The following is a 26,028-nucleotide window of genomic DNA, read 5'->3' as shown; positions in this document are numbered from 1 at the left end:
CACCGAGATTCCCCCACGTTCCTATGTCGAATCGGTGAGTGCCGATCGATCGACGCGGCTGGGCACCGTGGAGGTCGGATAACCGTCAATTTGCGAAAGGGGTGTAAGACGGACGTCGAGGCCGAGACGAAACGTCGAGGCTCGATTCAGCCGAACACGGCGATCAACCCGATCGAAGGAGAGTGTCGGGGCACGCATCGCGATACCTCGGTATATCCTCCCTTCTCGCTCCCCGGGTCGAGGAACTGTCGGATAGCGTAATCGATGCTGTCGGACGATCGAATCGAAATCGGCGGCTGCCAGTAGCATCTCGTAATGATAGACGAGAGGACGACGGGCGCCCCGATCGCCGATCCGACGTAACGAAGTAATTCGATCGCGTCACGAAATCCGCTCCGAGTATTTTGTTACGCTCGCGATTCCTTTCGCGGCCCGACCCACAGCTGCCTCGATAAGTTTTTTCTCGCTGACGCGAACAATCCGCGACGAGTACGGCAACTTTGTCATTTTATCCCGACGTTATCAAGTTCTCAACGATAGCGTAATCTTAGAACTACACGATTTGACCAGTTAAAGGTCAATTTATTTGTCAGATCAATGAAATCGATGTAATATCGCAATTTTACATGCACGCTCTAGAAATTTATCGGATGATTAACGAGCGTTTATATATTCTTTCAACGGGATAGTGACATTACAAATTGATGCGAAAGCACTTTATATTAATCGACGATCGACGCTTTCTGCGTTCGCGGCGAAAGGTGTAGAGCGGTGGGTACGGGGAGGGGGGAGGGGACGGCAGGGGGCAGAGGATGTTATTCAGAAGCGATAAAATCGTCGTAGTGCATGTAATGACAAACACATGCGTTCTCACCCCGATCCCTGCCTCCGGGGTGACGGCGGCATAGGCCGCCCTATCGGGCCGGATCTATATAACGCGGCATATGTTTAGGTCATTAATTAGCATCTGGAGCCAATTAAAATAATTACGAATTCGACGGTAAAATATCGCTATGGGCAACGCGGCCTTAAGAGCACTATCTCTCTCTCTCTCTGTCTCTCTCTTTCTCTCGGCCGAGGCGGCGAATGATTCGGTGCCTTATATGGCATACACGCAACAGAACCGAACCACGTCAGTTTTTACCAGACATCCGTCATGTTGAAGGCGATCGATTATTCTACGAAACTATAACGGGGATACTTATATTGCCGCTATAGGATAATGTAAAGTTGCCCGCGCGCCAACATCGTACGTCCGATCTATTATTCCCGATATCGCGATCTCGTTATTAAAATTATTATTGTTTGTCCCAAAATAAATTTGGACTCTTAGCAACGATTATTATTGTTCGGTGATTTCTTTTCTTGAGAGTTTATATTTATCTTACACGTATTATTCATTCGCTACAACGTCGAACAATATTATCCGAGCGAATGTTAAACATCGAGAAATAAAGGAATTTATCTCCGCTGCAATTTAATTTATTCATATCGTTTCTCATTAAAGCGAAAACATTAGAGCGATATTATCGCATCGCACGATGCGATCCTTATATCACAACGCTTTTTTGTAAAAGTGCGTTTTGCCTCCTATTTCCGGCGATGCAAAAATGTATGTAATGATAGGAAATATAAATTAGCCGTACATCGTAATGCAGTTTAATTACAAATTATCGCCGTTCGCGCTTATTCGCGCGATGCTCGAATGTTTAGCGTAATAATAACGCGATGCGCATCGATGCAATATGCGTTTCGGTGTTATAAATCATCCTCGCCGGGATCTTTCGCGCTCGAATCACGCGTTACGCGACGCTCGATCGGGACGTTTGAAGAAAACCATTATCCTCCAACGACTTCCGCTGTTAATATAACGATCGCGGTCGTTTCGCGCGGGAGGACGATCGTTATCGGCGATCCTCTCTCGATTCTCTCTCTATCGCGCCGCGAGTCCTCGGAATTCCCCCCGCCGGCGCGCACCGTTTCCTGACGTATGTCCACGTGACAAATACGCAGGATGTGCCATACCAGACGGCAGCTATCGATACGCATCCGCTATTAGAACAGCCGTATATTACGGCTCGCTCGCTCTCTCGGATATGTATTTATGCTTCCCGTATCATTTCGCAATTATCGATAACATCGTCAAGGCTTTTTGCAGGAAACAATGGGTCATTACTTGCCTGCTGTAGCCTGGTGCCTCTGTTTCTCCTTCTCCTCTCTCCTTGTCTCCGAGATTCTGTCCGCTCTCGCAGCACGCTCTCGTCCTCTCGTCCTCTCGTCCTCGCTTCTCTCCGACCACTCGCGACGCCATATGTGTGTCTCGCGAGACGTCACACACACTGACAGATCGATAGGCGGCCGATGCCGCTACTTGGCGATATCCGTGTTTACATAAGCTGAAAAAGAAATCCGATGAGCAAGAAGAGTCGCGCGATTGAGATATCATTGGCTTTTATTTACGCCGCTTTTTCGCGCTTCGTAAGCAATTAATGCCCCAGATTTTCGACGCTACCAATTCTATTTTCACACGGTAGCCGTGCACTTTGACTCGAAATTAATCGTATTAACCTGAATATTATTGACGATTATATTCGAATCGACGAGCTTTCCTTATTTACGTCGCGAGATTAATCGAGGTTTTAGTATAATTATTCGAACTTACCAGAATCGATCGATTTCGAGAATTTTTCGCTTTGCATCCAACTTTCGAGAAGGACGCCATTAACGTGATTATATCCGTGCAGTTTGCTTCGAACAAATCTGCTTAACGCGTGATAAAATATACGTCACGCACGCGAAATACGAAGTACTTACTCTTCGGCGGGAAGGGCTATCGTTAATAAGTCGATTTATTATCGATTACCTCAACGAATCGCGAAAAGTCGATTGACAAAATCCGACGCGACGCGAACATGTAAAAACATGTCTTCAACTGTCAACTTGTTTGAATTGGGCCAACGATCGCGAGAATCTTCCTGAATCGCCCTCTATCGGATTGTCGCGAAGGCGACCAGAAGAGCGGAAAGAAGAGAGCATGTCAAGTGTAAAATAGATCGCGCGCTTCCTTATCTGTGGCGCAAGTGGCACGCGTGTGTACGGATATTGCTTTTTTATCTGTCTTCAATTATACGTTAGAAGAAGAGAGAAACGGAAAGAGAAGCTCTCCCTCTCTTTCTAATTTCGCGCAGCATTTGTACTGTTGGATCACTTGGGATTACTACGTCTATGGAAGAGAGGGGGCGTTTGAGTAGTCGAGTTACTTTGTCTATGAAAGTTGTATAATTAATGCCCAAGTAAGAAAAACGCGGAACAGTGTTTATTGAATACTTTACGGAGAAAAATTTATAAAGGTAAACCCTCTCTTAGCCCGGATACCTTCGTTATTTTCGTATCAACTGTGCTTTGTTCTTTTCGAAAGCATTTTTGATTTCCGCGTCACATGTCTCCGCGCTTAAGACAGTCGTTTGTGCTTTACAGTCGCGAAACATCGGTGCAGAGGTAACGTCGGCAGGCGTCGCGATTGGCATGCTAATTAACGAGCGCTTTGCCGCAGATCTAGCAAAGGCAGACGCAATCGCTGAAAATATTTCGTCGTTAATGGCCTCCTCGCGAGCGAGAGAGAATTACACCTTGGTCGCGCTTGTCAGCGCGTCGTGCTTTTACACGCCGACATGCACGAGCGCTTTCAACAGAAAGGTATGACGCACGAGGCTAATTATTATGACTGGGATATTTCACGACGACAACTGCGTTTGAATTATGCACGTCAATTAATAGATAAATACGTAAAAATATATCGACAGATAATACGCATATTTGCTACTGTGATTAGCCACGTGACGTGTGTCATATTCCTTGGAACAAGATAATTCTCGTTTAGATATTACAATCGTAATCTTATCACACATACACCGGAAACTGACTCGATATACATGTAAAATTGTTATGATCTCAAATTTCGATGTCAGAATTGAAAAAATTATATTGCAGGGAATGACGGCGAGGGTGTGCATTACAATGTTCGGGATCTAAGAAACCGCGAGGCCCAGCTCGCTATTTCCTGCGCTGAGAATATCAAAGCGATCTCGCACGACGGCTCGGCGGGCCGTCGTTTCTATTTTTGCCGGCTTTTCGTAGCCGCGAAATTAGGTGCAGCCGGCGAGAATTGATTGATTTCGCGTCGCACGGCCCCGAAACGGTAATTTAACGATCGGGAACGACGCGCAAAAATTTGCATCGAGCGCAAATGTCTGTACCGTTAATTTCGAACTTGCGTCCTGAATTTCCGAATTAAACCACGTGTACAGTCGCGTGAATTTTCGAAATATATATATGTCTCGGCTATCGGTTATTATTACTAAATCGAAGATAGCGAAAGAGAGAGTTTTTTTGCTCTTCGGTTAATTAATCTTGAAACTAGTTCACCGAACGTCTGCGATATAAAGAATTTACACAAGTTATATCAATGGAATTTATAAAGAATATCCTGCCAATATATCGCTCATTTATATCGTGGATGGCGCGACTCGAATCAGTACTGTATTTAACATAATGCGATCTCTCGCTCGCGCTCGATTAGGTCGACGAGAGAATTAAAAACGCAAATTCGAGTTCTTTTTCTCTCGTCGAGCGAATCGTGCTGATATAAATTACGAATGTTAACGCTCGTGAGGCACTCATTATATTCTCTCCTTCTCTCGTTTCAGAGAGCAACTTCGGCGGAGAAAGAAATAGCCGCATTGAAAGAACAGCTCGCCGCAACGAATGACAGCAATTCCAAGACTGAGGGACACCAATTGTCTCAGCCTCCGCAGGGAAGCGATCAACAGCAGGTACACGATGCCAGCAATCCCAGAAGGACGCCGAACAGCAACCTCGAGCAGGAACTGCAGGCCAAAGACAAAGAGGTGAGTTGGATCAAACTTGAACCCTTCCGCTAAAATGTTGCTCTCTCGTGTAATGCCATGCGAAATGCTGATTGTAATCTCAGAGGAGTCCTTGTGAGAACTTCTCTCTTTATATATCCGTATATATTTGTTAACGTATTATTTTATTCTTTCCTATTTTTAATTAAATATTGAGTAATACATATTAAAAATAATCTCGTCCAATAGATTGTCTTTGAAGAGAAATATATATATATATTTTTTATGAATTTTTTTTTATTAACAATCGCGCGTGGATGATAATATGGCATCGGACAGTGGCATATACAAACGAGGCAGATTCTCACAGCTTACGAAAGGACTGATAAATCGAACATTCGTTCACGAGCGGTCGCGCGGCTTAACCAACTCGGGGGTTGTAGCGTGCAAAACCACCGCGTGTATGTTAGCGCGATTTCCGCGCGCAGACATGCGTGAGTCGCGGCATGTCGAGGTGAATGACTAACGTTGCTTACTTGTGTTCGATATCCGTATACGGTGGTTTATTGTCCCCCCCTCCTTGTTCATTCGCCCGCATCACTCTGTTCCACGCAATCACGTTCGTATACCGCATGCATGCCTGGCACTCATCCCTTTATACCTGACTGTTGTCATCGCGCAGACACCTTCAAATTTCAATCAAATTTTTTTAATTGATGATGCTCGCACGGTTACAGATTGCAAATTTTGACAGATTTTTCGAAAGCTAATTTATTGACGCTTTAATGTGAGCGTGGAAAAATATTTGTTAGCGTTGCAATCAATTGATTTGTATAAATTGATTTGATAGATAATAAGATGACGTGCAAGCAATCATTTTTATCTTAATAATAGTTTTATTCAATATCGTGTTACGTTGAAAAAATTATTTTATTGTAAGGTATATATTTAAAAAAAAATATTCGCTATTCTAAAGATTGTGTGAACATGATATTGATCGTAACAGGTATATGCAATATCAAGTTGTATTACACAGAGATCGAGCTATTTTTTCGTGCATCGTGTCATATAATTTTACGCTAATATTTCGCAAATTATATATATTTACAACGTAGACTTACATATACACGAATTATAGAGAAAGCGGCGGTTGTAGATTTCGCATGGCGAATTGCATTTAATAGTAGCAACATGATTGGCGTACGAGCGGCAGATAATGAATTCGGGTGAAGCCGTTTCACAACTCTCGCGTGGCATTTTTTCCGCGAAAGATACACGATCGGGACCTAGATTCGCGATAAACGTTTCAAATTACTCGCTCCCGCGGAACCACGCAAACCCTGCGCTCGCAGCTACACGAGTAGCGAACGTGTAACGAACGATAGTCTGATCAGCTATCGAAATAGATAACGAAGTCAATTTGGAAAAGCGTATAAGCGCCGGAGATCGAGCCGTATCCCTTTCTCCCTCTCCCCTCCTCCCACCTCTCTCCCTCTTTCTCGGTAGCGCGCTCTTGTTGTCCATTAACGTGGTCGCGCCCGGTTGAATAGACGCATCCTCCCGATATATATTTAGTAACGGCATGGGACTTTGGGGTACGGGCGCTCGCTCGGGTCGTTAAAACGCCGGAATGCGGCGGCGGACCTTTTATTACGATTCGCCGGTCCGCGGTTTCCTTCGGAACCCCGCGCGCGATAACATTATCGTATATTTATCGGGAGGGTAAATAACCCGGGGGAGGGGCGCCGCCGCATTCGCGCGCGGTTTCGGTCTCGGCGCAAAAATAGCCGCGAACCGCCTTGCCGAGAAACTGCGCGAACTGCGCTCTGCTCGCTTAACCGCCCGCTGCAGTCCCGAGTTGAAACGAGCGCAGCTGCCGCGCGACGCGGATGAATGAAGATAATGACGGTCATCCCTCACTTTTACCGCCGAATATTCGGCCTAATAAACTACGGTCGTCTCCAGTGACAGGTGATTTCGACCTCTTTTCCGTTTTGTTTCATCTAGGAATGGGGATATACCGTCGCGAGGTATGCCGAGTATACGCTTCTCGCAGATGCGCAATCAAAGCCGATTAATTGCACGTACATAATTGCGCGCAAATGTATGCAGTAAGCGGAAAATACTGCACCTATATATCTGGCGGACGAGCCACCATTGAATGGGATTTGCGCAAAATTTGAATATACTTTTAAGAGACTTATTATTATTTATAACATTATTAATTTTGTACAAATAGATGCGCATATATTGTTATAAATGATAAAAAATGTAAAGATAATAGTGATTAATTAATGTTAGGAAAAAAGACAATCTGTCTTTTTATACATACATATCAAGGTATAGAAGAAGAAATCGCGTTATGTAGATTAAACTGCCAATTGAAGGTATATAGAGCCAGTCAGGTCGATAAATCTTGGAGAGATAATACAGAATACGAGTTATCCGCCGCTACTCGAAGCCTTTTTTTCTCCCGGAAGTGGTCAGGAAGAGCCTAAGTGGTAGTTGCACCCTTTAGTGCCGTGCACTTTGCGTGGTTTACGAAGCGGCGTGCAAGGAGGTCGAGCCCGTAAAAATCTTGCGGTAAAGGAAAAGGAGTGCGATAGGGGGAAAGGGGGAAGGGTAGAAGGAAGCGTAACCTGTTAAGGGTGTATAATGCGAGAGGGGTGAAAACGGCGGCGCGAGCGAAGGTGGGGGCGGGTGTACGCGAGCCTTTAAACAAAGCCAAAAACACTTAAAGCGGCGCGCGCGTGAGAAAGGAGTGATAAAAACGCCGCTAAGAGTTCAATAAGTATCCTCCTTAGAGCCAATAACAACCACTCCTCCTTTTCCATCGCCTTCAACCATCGTCAACCATCCGCCCTTCCTCTGTACCTCTATTCCCGCGCGAGGAAAATCGTTTGTTTCGAAGCCTTGGAGCCCGTTGTAATCCCGGAGCCGATAATCTCCGATCCCGTCCCTCCTCTTGTCGTCGTCGTATCCTTGGTCCTTGTCCTCGTCCGTTCTCTTGTCTCCGAGGGGGACGAGAGAGAAAGAGAGAGGAGAAAGGGGATGGCGCGCGTTCTGTTCTCACCGACGACGTCTTTTAACGGATAAGAATTTGTTCCACGGACAATGTCTTTATTGAGAAGCCATCGCGCGCCGGAATGATTTTTATTATTCGTCGATTAAAGAGAGGTAATGGAAGTCCCTCCCGAACAACGGGATGATTTAAGGACGATAATGAGGAGTAAATAATGCGATAGTGTCTCCGAAAGAGGAACGAGGACGGGGGATGTCTCGGAGAGGAGGAAGGGTTAGTCTCGCGATACTCGGGAGTACGTTCATGAATTATGGAGACTTTGGAAGTACGTTAGTTTATGACGGATCGATAATTATCAGACACGTATGTGTCGATGTATACATCTCGCGTAACTGTGGATCCTTATTATTCCGCTAATAGTCTTGGATGTCTGACGCGTCAATCGACTGAATGCGAAAAATTATGCAAATAAAATATGAATTTCTCGGTCTTTTTAGAGCGTTTTCTAGTACACGTATTATGTATTACGAATAATTTAAATAATTTAATTTAAAATTATTTCATTTTATGTGTTTCTTAATGACATATGTCGGACAATAGATATTAAAGAGAAACATGTCTCTAAATGCATACTTCATTTCCGCGTATCCGTTACTTTGGTTAGTGACATGCGTGCTTTCCAGTATATTAATAACATTCTCGTCACTTGATATCGGAGACATAATCTAGAAACTTCTCTTATTTATTTGAAAAAAACGTCATGAAGCAAGACGTCAAGTAGTATCAGCTATCTTTCTTCTCGGCTGATAAGAATTATCATTTTATTTACCTATTACTTATTACTTATCAATCGACTTTGCGACTTCGATCAACAAGTTTTTACATCACTACAGGCTAAATTGTTTCTCGACAACCTTGAATAATTAATCTTGGGGGAGCTAGCGATCTCTTTTTCGCGTGTACTTTTCTAGTTGAAAGAATTTTCTCTGCTCTCGATTATGATTGCGCCGTCACGAAATTGGAAATAAATATTCTTGACGATTGCTCCGTTCGCGAGCGGCATACGTACGCCGCCGTTTTGCTTTTCGCGTAAATATATTATCCACCCGCGAAACGAAGTGGCGATAATTTGCGAATGCAGCCGTCGTTCGTGTCCCGCGGCTCATTATCTCAACGCTTTAGAGCCATCGTTGTCGTATACAAGTCGTAGCTCCGGCCGCACCATCGGCCGAATGCTCCGTCACGGCATGCCTGTAATTTCAACAAGACATTGTGAACGATCCTCGCTGTCCCCGCGACACCCTGTCCGTCACCCCCGAAGACAGGCTCGCGTTTCGCGTATTTAAATCGTGCGCTCCGAGAAGCGCCCTGTTCGCCATTCCGCAAATAAATCACTCTTGTCGCGCGTCTGAATCACGGTCCCGTAGCGAGCAACACGCGGAGGTTGCCAGAAAATGCGGAGATTTCTTTATTTTCGGCGCCGGTTTCGTTAGGTCTGCGTGTCACTCGCACGTGACACCTACGAAACGTTTGAACGTCAAATTTAAATTCGATACAGGCAGATACGGAATTATTTGCAGTATTATTAGTCGGAGATGGAGATCGCGAGAGGTGGAAAGAGGGAGAGAGAGAGAGAGAGGGAGGGAGGGAGGCTTTTTTCCCGGATAGGATGTGGCCAGATGTTAAAATCGTCGCGACCGCGCAACTTCCTATAAACATGGCAATAATAAAAATTAGCGCGATGGATAAAGCGACGCGATAAGCGCGCTCGTCGGCGATTCATCGTTTCCGCTTCCTGTCGCGTAATCACGCGACGAACAGTATCGAATCGATGTAGGACGAGCGTGCTCGATTCGATGCCACGGTAGCAGACGTTTGCGAATCCTCGATTAGGTTCCTCAACAAAGTGAGGCTCTAGCGATGTTTGCTCTGCTTAAACTGTCACGATAACGACGGCGTTGGCACATCTGTGCCAATTTTTAGACCGTAAGACGAGAGATTCTATCGAGTATTCGTCGAACACCTTCAACACGTGTATAATTATTAACGAGTATATACACAAGGTACACACTCTTCAAATGTCTCATCTAGATTTATCTCCCAATGCGAACAACGGCTGAACAATAAATTACAGTAGCGGAAATGTTCCCGATGTTTAGTCTTCGAGTTCCATCAACATTGATGTTTCCTCGCCTCTCTGTTGCTGGAGGAATTGGATATAGTGGCAATGATAACATACGCGTTGCCGAGGTGGCAGAGAGCCTTCGGGCCTTTGTGTAGCTTGTGTCGCGGCGACAAATTGAATTCGTCACGGCTGCGGTTCTAAATCCTCGCTATTTTGTTGCTGTACTTATCTTCGGCATTTTGCCGCGTCGACCGCCCCCTCCTTCCCTCTCTCCCGTCTCGCCTCCCGCACCTGCTTGATCTTAATTAAACGCCAGAATCTGGCAGCTTTATAACTTGTACATATTTATTTATCTGCAAATTTAATAGATATTTATTTATCCGTAACGTTCCACGTGTCGCGAATCTTTTGTCGTATTTACGTCAGGTTATCATGGGCATGCTTTATCAACGAATAATAAAGAGAATCTCCGAATATTTGGTTGACATTATTCGTCAAATTTCAATATAAGTTGGATAGCGTACACGTCATCTGAGAATAATTAATTATATAAAATTCCAATATTAAAAGACGTTGAAATTTTACACGATAGAGATAAAAAGCATCTCGTTTTATTTTTTACAAACAACAATTTTAAGTTGCGGAAAATATACGATTATTAGGTAACTGCGTAACACGAGTTTAATTTGCATTCATTGCAAATGGAAATTATTAATTATCCAACCTACCTGTCATCGTTTCTCAAATATTTCACCGATTATCTCGGGATAACGCAAACGCGATGCATGGAGGTGATTGACAGTGATTGCTGCCAAAAGGCATGGTGGAAACTCAGTCAATTGATCGTTGCAGCGTAATAAATAATTCATTTGCATATTATTGACGCAATTATATCGGAAAGTATAACGGTTCTTTGGATATCTATTAATTATTCGTTAATAGCAACTGTATGTAATAATAATGACAATAATAACAGCGCGAAACCCGAGCGATTTTACGTCTCCGAGAATTGTATCGCAAATGAGTCCTTAACGACTTCGGCGAAATTTAGAATTATTTTATTTCGGATCGTCTTCTTTCGCGAGATACTTAAGGGACGATAAAGAAAATGCGAGTAGGGGGAGAGAGCGAGAAGTGTAGAACTTCTGGCAGCGTAGCGAGATGAAAGAGACACCGTTGGTACTCGTGCCAAGGAAAATACGCTTGGCGAGTGTTTCAAAACACGTTGGCTAATGTACCGAACGCGGTAGATCGAAAAATAACCGAGTGCGTTATCCGCGCTCCTTCTTCTCATATCCTATTCCCGTGTATCGTCCTACGAAGTGAGATTATTACGGGGGGGGGGGGGGAAGTAACTTTGCGACTTGCCGTTTCGCGCAAAAGGCACACAGCAGGGTATCTCCTTCTCTCGTAACATCTGTCTGTAAAATTGCACCCGAAACATTCATTCGGAACAGATAAAGTGTTTTTATTGGTAAATGCACAGCAATTCGGACATAACTTTTGCATGGGCAACAGAAATTTTTTATTTATTAATTACGTGCTTGTAATTAAATGTGCATAAATCAATAGCTCGACTTTCAAAAATCTGCCAGTCACTTTGTAGAACGGAGTGTCATCTTTTCTTCTATAAATAGAAGCTCAGTCGACAATCTGAAATACCGAATACTTTATCGTTTTGTACTTCCGGTGTGACTGCAGTAACGATGACAGATAAATCTCTTTGAGCAACGCCGGAATTCCTTTTTTCCTTTTGCCTTGTATTTTAATGACGATTTCAAGTTACTCGTAAAATTTACACGTGCTTTTATAAAGGCAATTAAATTATCAAAACGTCGCACTAACAATATTCAGATATCAATATGATTGTGATATCGATGACATGAGCGTCGCACACAGATTGTTAGAACCATGTTTTTTGTCTAAATATTATGTTCAAATTATATATCTATTTATTTTATATTTTTTATATAATTTATAAATTTAATATTAGATATGTTATACTGCATAAATAAAAATTAAATTATAATTTAATAATTACACTATTGCTCCGTCTCTCTTTGAAAATGATATTTTCTCAAATTATTAATATTAAAATAAATGCCGTTACAAAAGATAGATTCGTATTAACCAATTTGTGCGGCGCAATTTACGATCAAAGGTGATTATGTAGCGATATATGAATCGAGATATCGGTAACGACGGCCATATTGGTAACGCCGATGATAGGACCGCAAGTATATCCATAACGATATTACCATATTTACTCTGATAGGAAGATTTACTGATAATTAGCGCGATAAGGAGCAATCGACTGCGCAACACACGGCGATACGGCGCGACAAACAATCGGATCGCGGCTCGGACGAAACGACAAATTTTATCGTGCCTCCGGCACGGTGATTACGTGTCTATATGTATACACGGTATATATAACGGATATATAGCGTATAACGGCGTATACTTATCCGCGAAATATCCGCGGCGCCATGCGCCATAAAACAAATTAGACTTACGTTGAACTGACAGACTCATCGGTGGGCGGGAAAAAATTGGAGCCTTTACGATTATATAAGTGTGTTCCTAAGTAAGATCTTAATTATGAATCATGCGTGAATGACGCGTTTTAAAAATTATATTTACCGATACAAGTTTTTGATGCTTTATACGTAAAACGAGAATGACACATGTAAGTTTATTCCACGCGCGATCAAGAGATTTTTTTTTATTTTAAAAATAATAAATTATCGATATGTGTATTATATGCACAAGATTTAAACATCGTCGGCACACACATGTTTCTATATTTTTCGTACTTTAATTAAATTTACCTTATGTACTTTACTTTATTTGGCATTTTTCAATAAATTTTTAATTGACATCTACAGAAATGTTTACTCAATTGCAGAAAATAATCTAACGCAGTTTCATAGTGTATGTATCCTTAGGAGAAATTATACTGTGTGCCTGTGTTATATAACTTTGCAATATCAATACAATACGGAATATAGAAATTTTTTAAATATTACATTTGCGTACATCTCATCTGAAATCCACCTTGCTACCATATTATCTCATTAAATATAATTCATTTCGTAAATTTTAAATTCAACACATAAAAACTCGCGATATGTAACTTGTTCTCTTCCATGATTTGACCCCTTTTTTTAAATAAAAGCTCCTCTTTCTACACTTTGTGTTTCTTTTTTTGTTCTCGTTTTCAATCTCAATATCTAATCGACAGCTCTCAATTTTATCGCTATTGCTGGCATCGATGTTCCGAATAGTATTTTTATAATTTAGAGATGTTAACGTCATCTCGGAAAATTTCTTAGTAACATCTTAAATTGCTGTTGATATCATTTATGCCAATCGATAACGGTATGTCAACTTGATTACGCACAAGCAGATATCTCGTTGCATCAGCATTACGATGCGTCTTGAAAGCGAATTATTCATAGGCAACAGTCCTCGATCTATATCATCTAACATTGTACTCACCGGTACAATTAGGAATGGCCGCGGTCTCGCTCGAGTTGTGCGTATGTATACGCGATAAAGGAAAAAAGAGGGAGAGGAAAGACGACCCCACATGCTCCATCATCGTCGGCTGAAACATTAATTAGAAAATCTGAATAATTAGGAACTAACTTTTGCGCGACGTGTAAAACTCCCCCCTCACCTCACTCCCTTCTCCCCTCATCCGTGCATGAACACACGTACACGTGTGCGATGCGTGGTTGCGTCTGTTCCGCAGTCTACAGTCAGTGGGCGTCCGCTTTCCTCTCTGTCGACCTCAGCGACGTAAGGGGGAGGAGGAAAGAGTGGACGGCGTGGGGTCTCACCCTTTTGCGTCTCTCTTTTTACCCTTAGCTTTTTAAAAAAAGGTTCAGTTCGAACCGATCGATCGGCCTCATACTCACCTCCACATCGAGATGCGTATCTGGTCACGGGGCCCGCTGATTGTATCGTAATTACGGTTTTAAATATACTTCATCGAGCACGCGAGCTTACGAAGTCGGCGATGGGGGTTGGCGGTCGACGCTGGAATAAGGTGGAGGTGAAAGGAGACAGTTAATGCCTGTGCCCTTCGATTTAACGTCGACACGAGCGCGCCCGAGGTGTATTGCAGGTAGCACGCTCTTAGGCAAAGGGAGGGAGGGGAGGAGAGGAGAAACCGGGATGGCGGGCGGTCGGCTGGGTGGCTGATGGGGTGGTAGCCCGCTCGGCCACCTCATCGGTAGGCAATCTTTTCTTATCGGGTCACAGGAGATTTATAGAAACGAGCCGCGATGGCGTATTGTCATGACTTGGCCCCGTGCACGTGAAGTCGATCTGGAACGCGATATGTGTGAGTGTATATGTGTGTATGTGTGCGTATATATATATATTCTATCGAATTTATGTGTGTCGGTACGGCGGAAAGTAGGTACCAGATGGAATTATTACTCACAACCGTGACTAAGCCGGGCTTGAGAATTACGTGCTCGATCCGCAAAGACGATACACCGCGAAATATATACCGGTCTCTATTGCGCCGATCAAAGGATTGTGAAGTTCGCGATCGTTTGCGCCGTTGAATTATTACTGCACGCGGCGTACATAGTTCCGGCCAGTCGAACTTGATGTATGGAGACTTTCTTGCGCTATATGCTGCTTTCTATGCAACAATTTTAGATTGATCGCGCTTATTATCGAATGACGTAGAAAATGTTTCATTATTATGAGCAATGCCGAAAGAAGCTCTGATAATGATGCTTAACAATAGTCGGAGAAATGTGATTTACTTTAACTTTATTTTCATTTATTCCTATTTTTGTTTAATTAATATTAGCTTACGATATTAGAATATGGGTGATTAATTTTCTATTTTCTAAATTATATTTTGAAAATTTTAAAAAATAAATACATTTTAAATAATAATATAATAAAATAATAATTATGAGAGCATAAAAAAGAAGCAAAGTAATAATAATAATAAAACTGATATATAACTTGAAAAAAAAAAAATATATATATATATATATATAATATTTCTAAAATTTTAATTTGCAATAAATTATGGAAATTGCACATTGAGCAATTTTCGGTAAAGAAAATTATTCATCTTTACGGATACAGTTGAATTCCGTTTTTCCTGTCTTCCTTCCATCGACTTTTCCCCATTGGTCAGCCGGCTATCATCCGTATCTTCCAATCCCACCGAAGAAGATAATACCGAAAGAATGAAGCTCCTGTCGGCGTCCCGAACGCGCGTCCACGTACACGAAACGAAAGAGAGTACCGGCAGAAAAACGGTGGCGTCTCTCGAAATTAATTCTTTTTTTCTCCGGGAGATAAAAACCTAACGAAGCCGCGCGCGCGAGCTTTATTACGCGAAAGCGAACGACGGAAGGGAGGTATATACGGACGGAAAGAGACGTAGGTGGAGACTACGAGAGCGAGGAAGAACGGGAGATGAGAGGGGAAGAGATATAGGGACACTCGCGGGGAGAGGGATTGATATAGGTGGTCCTGGTGGCGATGGCGATAGGACGAAGGATGGACGCGGGGGTGCTGGAGGAGCACCATGGGGTGGCCGGGGGCAGAGGAGGGTGCGGCCGAGACACAAATACGCTGAAAATTAGATTCATAACTTTTCTGCTGCGCTTTCGCGGCGAAACGACTAAAGGCTGCCCGGGCTAGTTAAAAATTCCGTGTGCCCGCGAATATCAGTCCCTACCTCCTCCTCCTCCTCCTTCTACCCTTCCTTCTCATCCTCATCCCCTACCGCCCGCCTTCTCTCCGTATATATAATATATATATGCGTGTATATAGATATCTATATAAAAAAATCCCACCTCCGCCGTACATGCAAGAGGTGGTGGACTACCCTCCTGCACCGACACCCTCCTTCTCGCCCTCCTTCTCCTTCTCCTACCCTTTCCCCCCTCCTCCCTCTCTCTCCTACGGTTTGCGCGCACATTTTATATCCTACCTATACCTTTCTCCACCTACAACCTACACGCCTCCATCGTCCAGACGGACGACGGGAATTATCTCCGTTTTTCCGCAAACGCGATTAACCAGAAACGTCGTTCAGCAAGCCCTCCGGGCCCTCTCGAGCGGCAGGGATATCTCCTTCTCCTCTTCTATTTCGCCGTTTCTATCTCCCTCGTTCCTCCTTCGGCTTTCGACTCGACTCGACTCCGTCGATTGATAATTCACGATTAATCCTTCTCGCGAGAGCGGACTTCTCCCACGCCGCCTGGAGGCTGCCTCGAGTTCACGACGAATTTCGTGGCAGCCGATAATTTCATTCTACTTGAAATCTGAGACGCGAGAAAGACGAACGAAAAAAGGGGCAAACGCGCGCTTGCTTCTTGTTGCGAATTATAGATTTTTTAATCGACGTGAATCGCGATCGATTTTAAATGGACTTTCTATAATAACGAGCAGCGGTTTTTGCGGTTTGCGATTATCGATACCGCTAACTTTCGCGTAATTGATAGCTAAGCTCCAGTTTCTTTCGCGAAAACGAGTCGTATTGATGATGAAATATGATAATAACAACTTATTATATCGCGTGCGCATGTATATGCAATGCAATACTATTCATATTTTTCTGTTATATTGCACTTCTGGTGAAGTTCAAGAGACAATATTTCTAATCTTGAAGCATATCGTTTCACTTTATTCTATATATTTTAATTCAGGCAAATTTTTACATATCTCAAGAATATTTGGAAATGCATATTTTCAAAGGTATTTGTTTTCAAGACATATTTATCTACGTATGTCGGATACACAATTCTCATCGCAGCAGCGACGCGTTTTTCGACGCGGCGATGAATTTATTTCGAGCGGCAACTCGTCACGGGTCGATGGTTATAATAATAAACGACAACGTCGACGAAAAACGGCGGATTGTCAGTAGCATTTCCTCCGCGATGAAACGCGCGGTATTATCTATTGCGGCATACATACGTTCGAATGTCGAATGCCACATGCATATGAAGTCCCGTCGATTGGCAGAATGTCAAAGCCTTGTTAGCTGACTCGCGAGGTGTTTATCGCGAAACTTTGTTAGAAATATAGAATCGAAAGTATAATAATAACAAAACATTTCTTGGCGCAACCGTGCGAATGTTATGCGGAATATTAAATAAATCGAACAAACTGGTCGCCAGATGAGATGAGAAACATTAGTAAATAACGATCCGATTAAATATATATAGTTCTAGTGCTTCAAATTTGAAAGATCTCTTGTAGTCGCGCTACGATAATCTCTTATAAATAATCTTTATGCGAAATATTTCGATCAGAACCATTTTGATGTAAAATACTTCTTGTTCATACGCACGCATTTTTCTATTTATCGAAAAAAAAAAATATATATATATATATTATTGAAATATAAATAAATTCAGAGCATTGAATAAATCAAATTCTGTGTTGTAATATCAATAAAAATTACGTACTATAAAACGGCACATTCCGCTCTCGAAAGCAATTAACACGCATGACGGAACACCGGTATAAAAGCGAGACATCTGAATGACTCTTTTAACTATCGTACAAATTGCTTGATCCTTCTGTATCTTTCCTCATCTGAAAGGAAAATCTTCCGCAAAGCCGACGTTGTATCGAGCCCCGATGAAGACATAACTTATCAGTCGTAGTCCGGGGTTTTCCGCGATGGAGTCCTCTCGGCTCCACCTTCGCTTTTACGTCGGCACAAGTATATGATATTTAAAATTAATCCTGCCTTTGTGCTGCCTCGCTGGCTGCCCGCTCGCTCGCTCGGCTGTCTGTCTGCCTGTCTTTTTATCGTACCGATATGGAGTCGTATAAATTTTACTCCATTATTCGTTTCGTTCGCGGTCGGGGTCGGGGGCAAGAGGCGCGGAGTTAAGAGAGCTCGGGAGGGAGGGAAAGGGGAAGAGACAGTTAGGAGCGATGGAGAAGGACAAGAAGGGGAGAGTGGTTTGATTCCGGAAGAAGGGGAGCGACGATTCGTCTTTTTGTCTTTGCCGGTGTACCGTGAGGCTTTCATTTCGAATCCTCAATCACCGCCGGTGATCAATCACAATTGAACTCGAGTGATGAGGACGCAGCAGGATAGAAAACAGCAAGGAAATAGCTCGGGCAAAAAGACACGACGGAAGATGCGTCGAGGCGTCAACACCAATGAGACGCGGATTATCGGATCTCGCAATATTAGATAGTGTATAATAACGTTAGATGGGATACATGCGTGAGACAAGAGATAAATTACATTCGGTTAAGTTTTGCTATTTAAAATAATTTTATATATTATTCTGATTTTCAGAAATGCTCTTTAAATTTGCTCTTCTAAAACTTTAACACATAAATCAAATTTTCAAATTATATAATACGGAACATTGTTCAACGCGTGTAAACTCTCACTATATAATATATAACATCACGGATCAAAATACGTATACAAATAAAAATCACGATTGATGGATATACCCTCTCGTCTGCCAGCATTAAGTAGTGATGCTCGCCGCAAGTCAGACAGTGGACCGGAGGGATGAGGATTCGAGCTGGGTTCGTAGGATCCGAGCCAGGAGGTGGAGAAGGTGGAGGCGGCTCAGGTCGGTCTGTGAATGCCTTTTGATGCTACCCCACCCGCGATTCGAAGGATAATGCACAAACCAAAGGATAATTCCCGATACGGGGACGAAATCCGAGCGGAAGAGAAGAGCGGGAAAAGAAGGGGAACGGGGCGGAGGGCGCGGGGTGATCGGGGCAAAAAACTCTTATTTAAAAATGTATTTACCGTCTGGCTCGCAAGAATCGCCATCCGCCTGGAAAGTTCGCTTTTTACCCTTCTGCTTCGTATCTATGTATAGGTACGTGTACATGTATCTGATACGTGTGTGCGCGCGAGTCCGCTTACCGCTTTATCCGCGGAGATGTAGAAATCGTGGAGGGATGCATACGGGGCCGAGCATCTACCTATTCTGATGTCTAAACGTGTGCCTCGATACGTACGAGTATGCGTATACGTGCGCGCGTCCGTGTAGACGTTTGCCTCCTTCGTCCGTCTGTCGCTTTTCCGTGCTTGAGCGCCAGACTGGCGAAAGCTTTTCAGATCGACGTGGAGGCACGTAGGATTCGAGACTGAAACGACGGACAAAGGGAAAACTGATAACCCTCGACGTAATTCGTAGCAATCGTGATGGATATGATCATCAAGTATGAACGAAGAGATCGAATTGCGATAATTATATCTCCCCTATATTATAACGTGTTGTTAATATACCTTAAAATTGTAGAATTATATATTGTATTTTTATATTTTTTGCATCTAACAAGAAGTTTCATTTCTTTAACATAACGTGGAACCGTAATCTTTTTTGGTACGAGTGGCTTAGATGTCAAGTGGTACAAGTCCATTTAAACTCAATTTCGAATTATTAGCAGATTTGAGATACAAACAATGCGATCTACCATCAATCAATACGCTGAATTTATCTATTTTCAGAATTCATCAGATTGCATAGTTAATAATTTTTATGTGTCCTTGTGGTAAAAACGAACGCAAAAGTCTTTATTTCTCAAACTTTTGTTTCTCGATTTTGTACCAGCATTTGGCATTTGAGTCAATCATATACATGCTAAAATATTCAACTACCCTTCCCTGATTCTAATAGAAATTTTCGGCGGCTCGGAAGAGCTTGAAAGGGCCCATACAGTCCATCGCGCGAAAATAGATCGCGGTATGTCGGACATTAAATGGATAAATTGCATCAGAAGCGAGCCGCGGGATATAGCACGTCGCGCGATAACACGTGCAGATTACGGACGCGGTAGCGCGCCATTGTCTTGAGTGTCGGTAGCTTAACTTTTATCGGGTGAACGCATATTCTCGCACATGTGCGCGTACGTGTACGTGTAAACGCGGCCTCTGAAAGTGTGGCGCGACCCAGGCAATCGTTTCGCCGCCGGTGCCGTTAGTCGATTTCGAACTTTGCCGCGCGGCAGTCCGCGGCAAATGTATCTGGGATAGATGGATGAAATGTAACTATCAAAGTTGGCGATCGCTGCACGACGGTATTTCGCCCCCGCCTCTCTCTCTCTCTCTCTCTCTCTCTCTCTCTCTCTCTCCCTCCCTCCCTCCCGCTCTCCTTCCTCCTTCCCCGCGGTCTGCATCCGCGCTGCAGCTCGCCAACCACCCGATACTCTCACCCCCTTCGCGCGTTCATCCTCGACGCTTGCTCACAATTTATATTACGGGCGAGGTGCGCATATAATTAATTTAATTAAACGCTCCGCGTTGAAAATCGTCCTATTAGTTCGGCAACTTTTGACGGCTGTTACCTTTCTGTCTCCCTCTTCCCCACCGGGCGTTCGTCCCTTCTCTCTTTCGTTCTCTTACCCTCCCCCTGTTCCTCTTTCCTACCAGTTTCTCTACCATTTATTCTCTCTACTGCTATTCGTTCTCTTCTGGTCGTGCGCTTGTTATTCTCACGCTTCCCATCGTTACTTTGCGACACGTAACGTGGAAATTTTTTAATACCATAAGTGTAAATAGAACGTTGCGCTTCCGCCTGTTTGTTCTACCTTGCTAGAGTACAGTTTCGACTCGGTCTCTTGCGCCGTAATTTGTATCGCTCGCGTTATTGTTAATTAAATTCGCTCTTCTCGGCACTCTCTCGCGACATAGCATTCAAGAAACGTGATTACGATATGACACGTTGAATTACATGTGCAAGACAATCTCGTTTAACTGTCCGTCTTATTTAAATATCGTTGCATTTTGTTATCGCCGTCTTTCTCCTGGCGCAATTGCCAACGATGCAATTGCATGTGTCACTTCATTTTCGCAACGCGTTCTGATATATCTGTATCCACACAGAACGAAATAAATTTATCTTGACGTCATTCCGAAGGCTTCATCGTTTTTTCAATGAAGCGTACGTGGCGAGTTTCAATATATAAACAATTTCGGGAAAATACATGCAAAATTTGCGATAAAGAAATTAAGCAGATATAGAGCGAAAGAATAACCGCAAAGATAAATCCCGTTACAATCGCGTACTAATTATAACGCGATATTTATTCGCTTTCGTGCCACGTACACTCCGCTCATCCTGTGCCACATGCGAGATTTCTTTTACGTCATTTCTCGTCGATTATCCGTCGACTGGCCGTTTCAAGCATGCGACCGTTTTGCGTCGCTCATACCTCGCAGAAAATGTACACGACGTGTCGCAATATTTCTCTGTCCTTTCCAAAGGTACTTGTTGAAGCAAAACTTTCGGTTTGTTTGACAAATGTTGGTACCGCGCAGCCATCCAAATCTCTATGGCGGAGTCAATTACTCTTGGCAGCCGAAGCCGAAGCCAGTGGGCGTTAATAGGTTAATTTTGATGACAAGAAGTGGCAATGTCAGCGCACGTGCGGAAATACAATCCTCGAGGAATCTATTAGCTTAGCAGCAGGAAACGTTAAAGTAACATTTAAATAGTAACAGACGTGCCTTTTTAATTCGTCATTCGCTTGAATTCCAATCAATCGCAACCGCAATAGCTCGATATAATGTGCGATTAAGTCGGTCACGTCAGAGATCCGTCGTTGCATTTGATATCAATAATAACGACAGTAAAATGAAAAAATGATCTTAATTTTGAAAGATATTTATGATAATAATCCCAATATATGAAAAATTTATTTATTTTAAATAACACAATTATCATCATTTTTAAATTAATCAAAATCCCATATTGGTAATTGGTAATTTAAATGTTTGATATTTATAATTTTTTATATCATTAATCGTACATAGTATATTACGAATATTTTAATGATTAAATATGTATACGTACACATGATAGAGATTATTATTCGCAATGAGAGCCACTGTCGGTCAGCGATAAATAGGGATCGAATTGATTTCCGGTGGTGTCGATAACGTAAGGGATTTTGCTGCTGTATTGCCTAACTGGCCTAAACTCCGAAAGGTAGCTGCCAGGATTCTTGGGAGCTGTGTGGACAAACGGACAGATTGCGGCTAGCCGAGAAGATCGCCCTCTGATCTCACCCCGTTTTAGCCTCCCTTCTCGGTTAGGATGCCGCTGCTTCTAAAACATCATCCTCTTCCTCTCTCCCTTCTCATTCCCGCGTTTCCTTCGCTGACCCTGTGTCTCTGAAATTCATCCTTTCTCTCACTCTCACTCTGCTCCATATTCTAACCGACCCCTCCTGGATCTCTTTCTCTGCATCCCGCCGTGCATCCGCGCTTTGTCATTTGCTTAGGGTCAATCTGTGTCGTTGGTCCTCTGGAAATCCCTTCGGGTTGCTGCCACCGCAGTACCTTCTATCCAGGAGATCACTGATCGTAATTCGATCTGGCTGCGGCGCAGCACAAAGGTGGCCAATGATCGCCCATCCTGCGATCCTAATGCTTATCGCCTGCCGCCTTCGGGCTACGTCCAATCGACGAGGCTCGCACAACGCTCGCCAATACCTCTCATTAAGCATTTGCGCCCACGACTGTTCGAAGTACTTCCTTTGTAATAAAGATTAATCTAGGTTCGACCAGAAAGATGAAAAACACGAAATAGATGAAAAACACGAATAAATTGAGAGTACAAATTTATATACAAATTTATATTTGCATATATGTACTTTTCCCTTATTTTAAAATATATGTTCCTTCTAAGAAAAGAGACAAGAAAATGGAGTTTTAAAGTTATATTTGAAACATGTTCAGACATCTCAATTAAACCTCAATATATCGAAGGTTTATTTTTCAAATAAATTTGCGTATATCTTTTAATATTTAAATATGACTCAAATGTCTCATACTCAAATAATAATTTGTAGATATTGAATACTTGCTACCATGTATGAATCTTACTATGTCGTGCAATAATATTCAATTAAAATAATTTGTATAATTAATTAAATTTAAGAATTGTTTTATATAAAGAATATTTGTGCAATATTGTGTAATATGTTTTGCATATAAAATATATACAATTCAAAAAAACGATTAATGCCAACTTATAGGTCGCGAATTAATGAAAAAAATATGCAACAATTTTTGTAAATTTATTTTCAACATATTCATGCATACTTTGTTTTAAACTTTCATTTATAAATATTAATATATTTGTGTAAACAACTCTCATTTGTGTTTTTACATTTATATATAATAAAAAATTATAGAGTATTTATCGCTCGAGATCAATATTAAGTTCATAGGTCAGTCAATTCGGATAGGTCGATAACTTTCAGCTCAACTATCAAGTTGCCTGCCCATTTATGTACATTATCTGTAGGCTTGTCATACGCACATTGGTAGAGTTTGAGAAGAATCTTTATCAGGCGGGACTGGAAAAGATATGATAGAAACGTATACGGCGGATGGCGCATAACAGTGTGAGTGTCTTTTCGAATGGGGGCAATAAATGACCCTTGTCCTTTTCAGAATACAGTGGTGGCTGTTTCGAGAATAATTTATTTGTTTAAACAATTGTGTGTTAATTGCAAGTCTCATGTGTTCAACAAAGTTCATGCGCCATGAGATGCTCATAATCGCCATGCATATCGTATCCGGTTATATCATGTATATTTTACCTGATTATACATTTTAACAATAAAACATTTTTCAATTGAAGATAGTATAAAATTATATTTTAATATTAAATAATGAATTTATAAAAATAATAATACATCTCGCTCTCTCTCTACCTGCGTATATTAACGATAATTATAAACGATTATATTAACATTATACATGTTTTTTAAACATATTGGATTTATTGATTTATCACATAACTGTCAAAAAGTATCGATATGATACGCAAATTATCTGGCATTTTTTATCAGCACAAATAAATTCGGCGCCATTGGATATCGAGCTTGTTGCGGGAAGTTGGGGTTATCGATAGATGAATAAATAAGTTTATACATTTCGGCTAATCGTGCGTCAACGTTCGATCTTATAAAATAAGTTACTGTGTTATTTGCCCATATTAAGGATGGAAAGGTCCAGTAACAATCTCTAAATCGAATGTATTCATTTGAAATTCGACTGTGCACACGCGATGTTCTCATAGTACAATTGCGAGCGATCGGAAAATTGGTTTATTGACAGAAAAGTAACAAAAAACAAGCGTACAAAATTTGCATTTACTTTTTATTTTTGAAATTGTATAAAATTATCAGTGAGATTATATTTTCTAATTAACATATTAGAAAAATATTTGCAAATATTTGATGCAAAGTGCGAGATATAATAAAAGAGAAAAAGTGTGTATAATAAAAAAAAATTATTTAAACTTTTGCTTCATGCGATTAAGATATATAAAAGCCATATTATGCGTGAAAGGCGAAGTTAAAGGACGCTAATCGCTCGCGAGTTTCTCGGCTAAATGTGTGATTTTTCGAAAAATGATTGCGCGACGATCGAACTCACGAAAGTGCCTGGAAATAATCCGCTTGGGCGCGTGGCAATACTGAGAGTAAGCCGGAACGATTTGAAATCCGGAGGCGTAAGATCTTGGTCGACGAAGGATTGGGTAAGTTCTCGAATTTAATTACGGCAATTAGAGCCCGAAAGGCTTTCTCCTCCCACCGTCGTCCTGTTCGCACACTCCGTCCTTCCATCCTGCTTACCGCCCTTTCTCTCGATAGTCCCGGATCAATCGCATCGACCCTTCCAGCTATTCGCAGCAGACACCCCGGCTGCCGTTGATTGACAGAGAAACTTTTAAATCACATCCTTTGCCCACCTCTCGCGTTCGATCACTTCGGGGTTTATAGTTCGCGAGATTAATTTGATTTCCTTCGCGGTCGAGGAGAAGGAGATTCCACGTTTGTTTTACGCGCTAAACTTTCGGACGTTTCCTAATTTATCATTAACAAAATCTATGCGAAGAAGCAATTAATCGATTATAACGAACAGAAAGGTACCTCGTTCATCATTGATTTGAGTGTACTTATATAAATATCTCGTATGATAACGGTTAGATTAAAATTAAGATCGCGTAAATATAACTTGATGAATAATACATTCATTACTCAATTATTAAGATTGTTCGTTTCCCGACCATCCGACATGGACGATAATCAAGTGCCTATTTCGCGCACGGGATATAACGATTATAATCATTTTATCGCACGCTACAGGAAGAGATCTCTCGACTATCGATAATTAGACAGAAATTCCAACTGCCTTCGATTATCGCCAAGATCCACGACTGTCGGGCTCTTAACGAGCGTAATGAACTTTGTGAAAATTGACATTAGCAGCGGATTAAACGATGATTTGGGAATAAATCGGAGTCGTCATACGTCAGATAGATGTCCGATGTAAGGACGACGTACGCGTCGTGCTCGCACACGTCACGTAACGTCTCGAGTGCATGTGCACGTGCACTTTGAAACTTACGGGCCGCGTTGCACGCGTAAAAGCGCACGCTTAAACGTGAAACGATCGCGTGCACATCCGTCACGTAAGAATTTCTTACGGATATAAATAAATGTGACGTCTCGTATTAACATTCCCGCTCATTTCCTCGCGATATTTATTAACGCTCGCCGATTATACTCACGAAAAGGACACTCCGTTATTTTTAATATATCGTGCATTACACTCTATTAAAGAATTGCCTCCATTAGAGGGACCGACGTGTTCCGATAGCGTTAAGTTATTTACAGTTTAGTCCAAGTACACGTATGGGTTTTCTTCATAGGGACTATATTTCCAGCACGCTGTAAATATCGCACGCAAGACAATGACGAATGAACCGGTGACATTTCTGCATTCGACTTTTTCACGATAACCTTGCGTAATGCATTTTCACGTACGAGCTGGCAATTTTGGTGGCGCATTTGCATTACGATCGACCAACGCTTAATTGAAGGCTGTCAATTCAAAGGTATGATACGCGTTGAAACAACGAGAATATAACAGGTAGCAAATGGGAAATTTTATACGTAGATGGATTTTGTAAAGATTGCAATACATTATAAATTTGCAAGGAGTATACGTGTCG

The 26,028-nt window shown here is 42.1% G+C and overlaps 1 protein-coding gene across 4 annotated transcripts in view; it reads left to right on the top strand.

The window, feature by feature from the left end:
• LOC105256369 (homeobox protein cut) overlaps positions 1–26,028 on the top strand; it is a 136,879-nt gene that overhangs the window by 66,917 nt on the left and 43,934 nt on the right. For all 4 annotated transcript variants that reach the window (XM_011266216.3, XM_011266215.3, XM_011266213.3 and 1 more), the window contains exon 3: positions 4,707–4,907. In XM_011266216.3, coding sequence (XP_011264518.2) covers positions 4,707–4,907 — 201 coding nt within the window. The remainder of the gene's footprint in view (positions 1–4,706; positions 4,908–26,028) is intronic.

Source organism: Camponotus floridanus, unplaced genomic scaffold (assembly GCF_003227725.1).
Source record: "Camponotus floridanus strain SB8 unplaced genomic scaffold, Cflo_v7.5 scaffold25, whole genome shotgun sequence".
In the NCBI taxonomy this organism is placed as follows: domain Eukaryota; kingdom Metazoa; phylum Arthropoda; class Insecta; order Hymenoptera; family Formicidae; genus Camponotus; species Camponotus floridanus.
The sequence above is the reverse complement of the archived record's forward strand: the minus strand, read 5'-3'. Positions and strand labels throughout refer to the sequence as shown.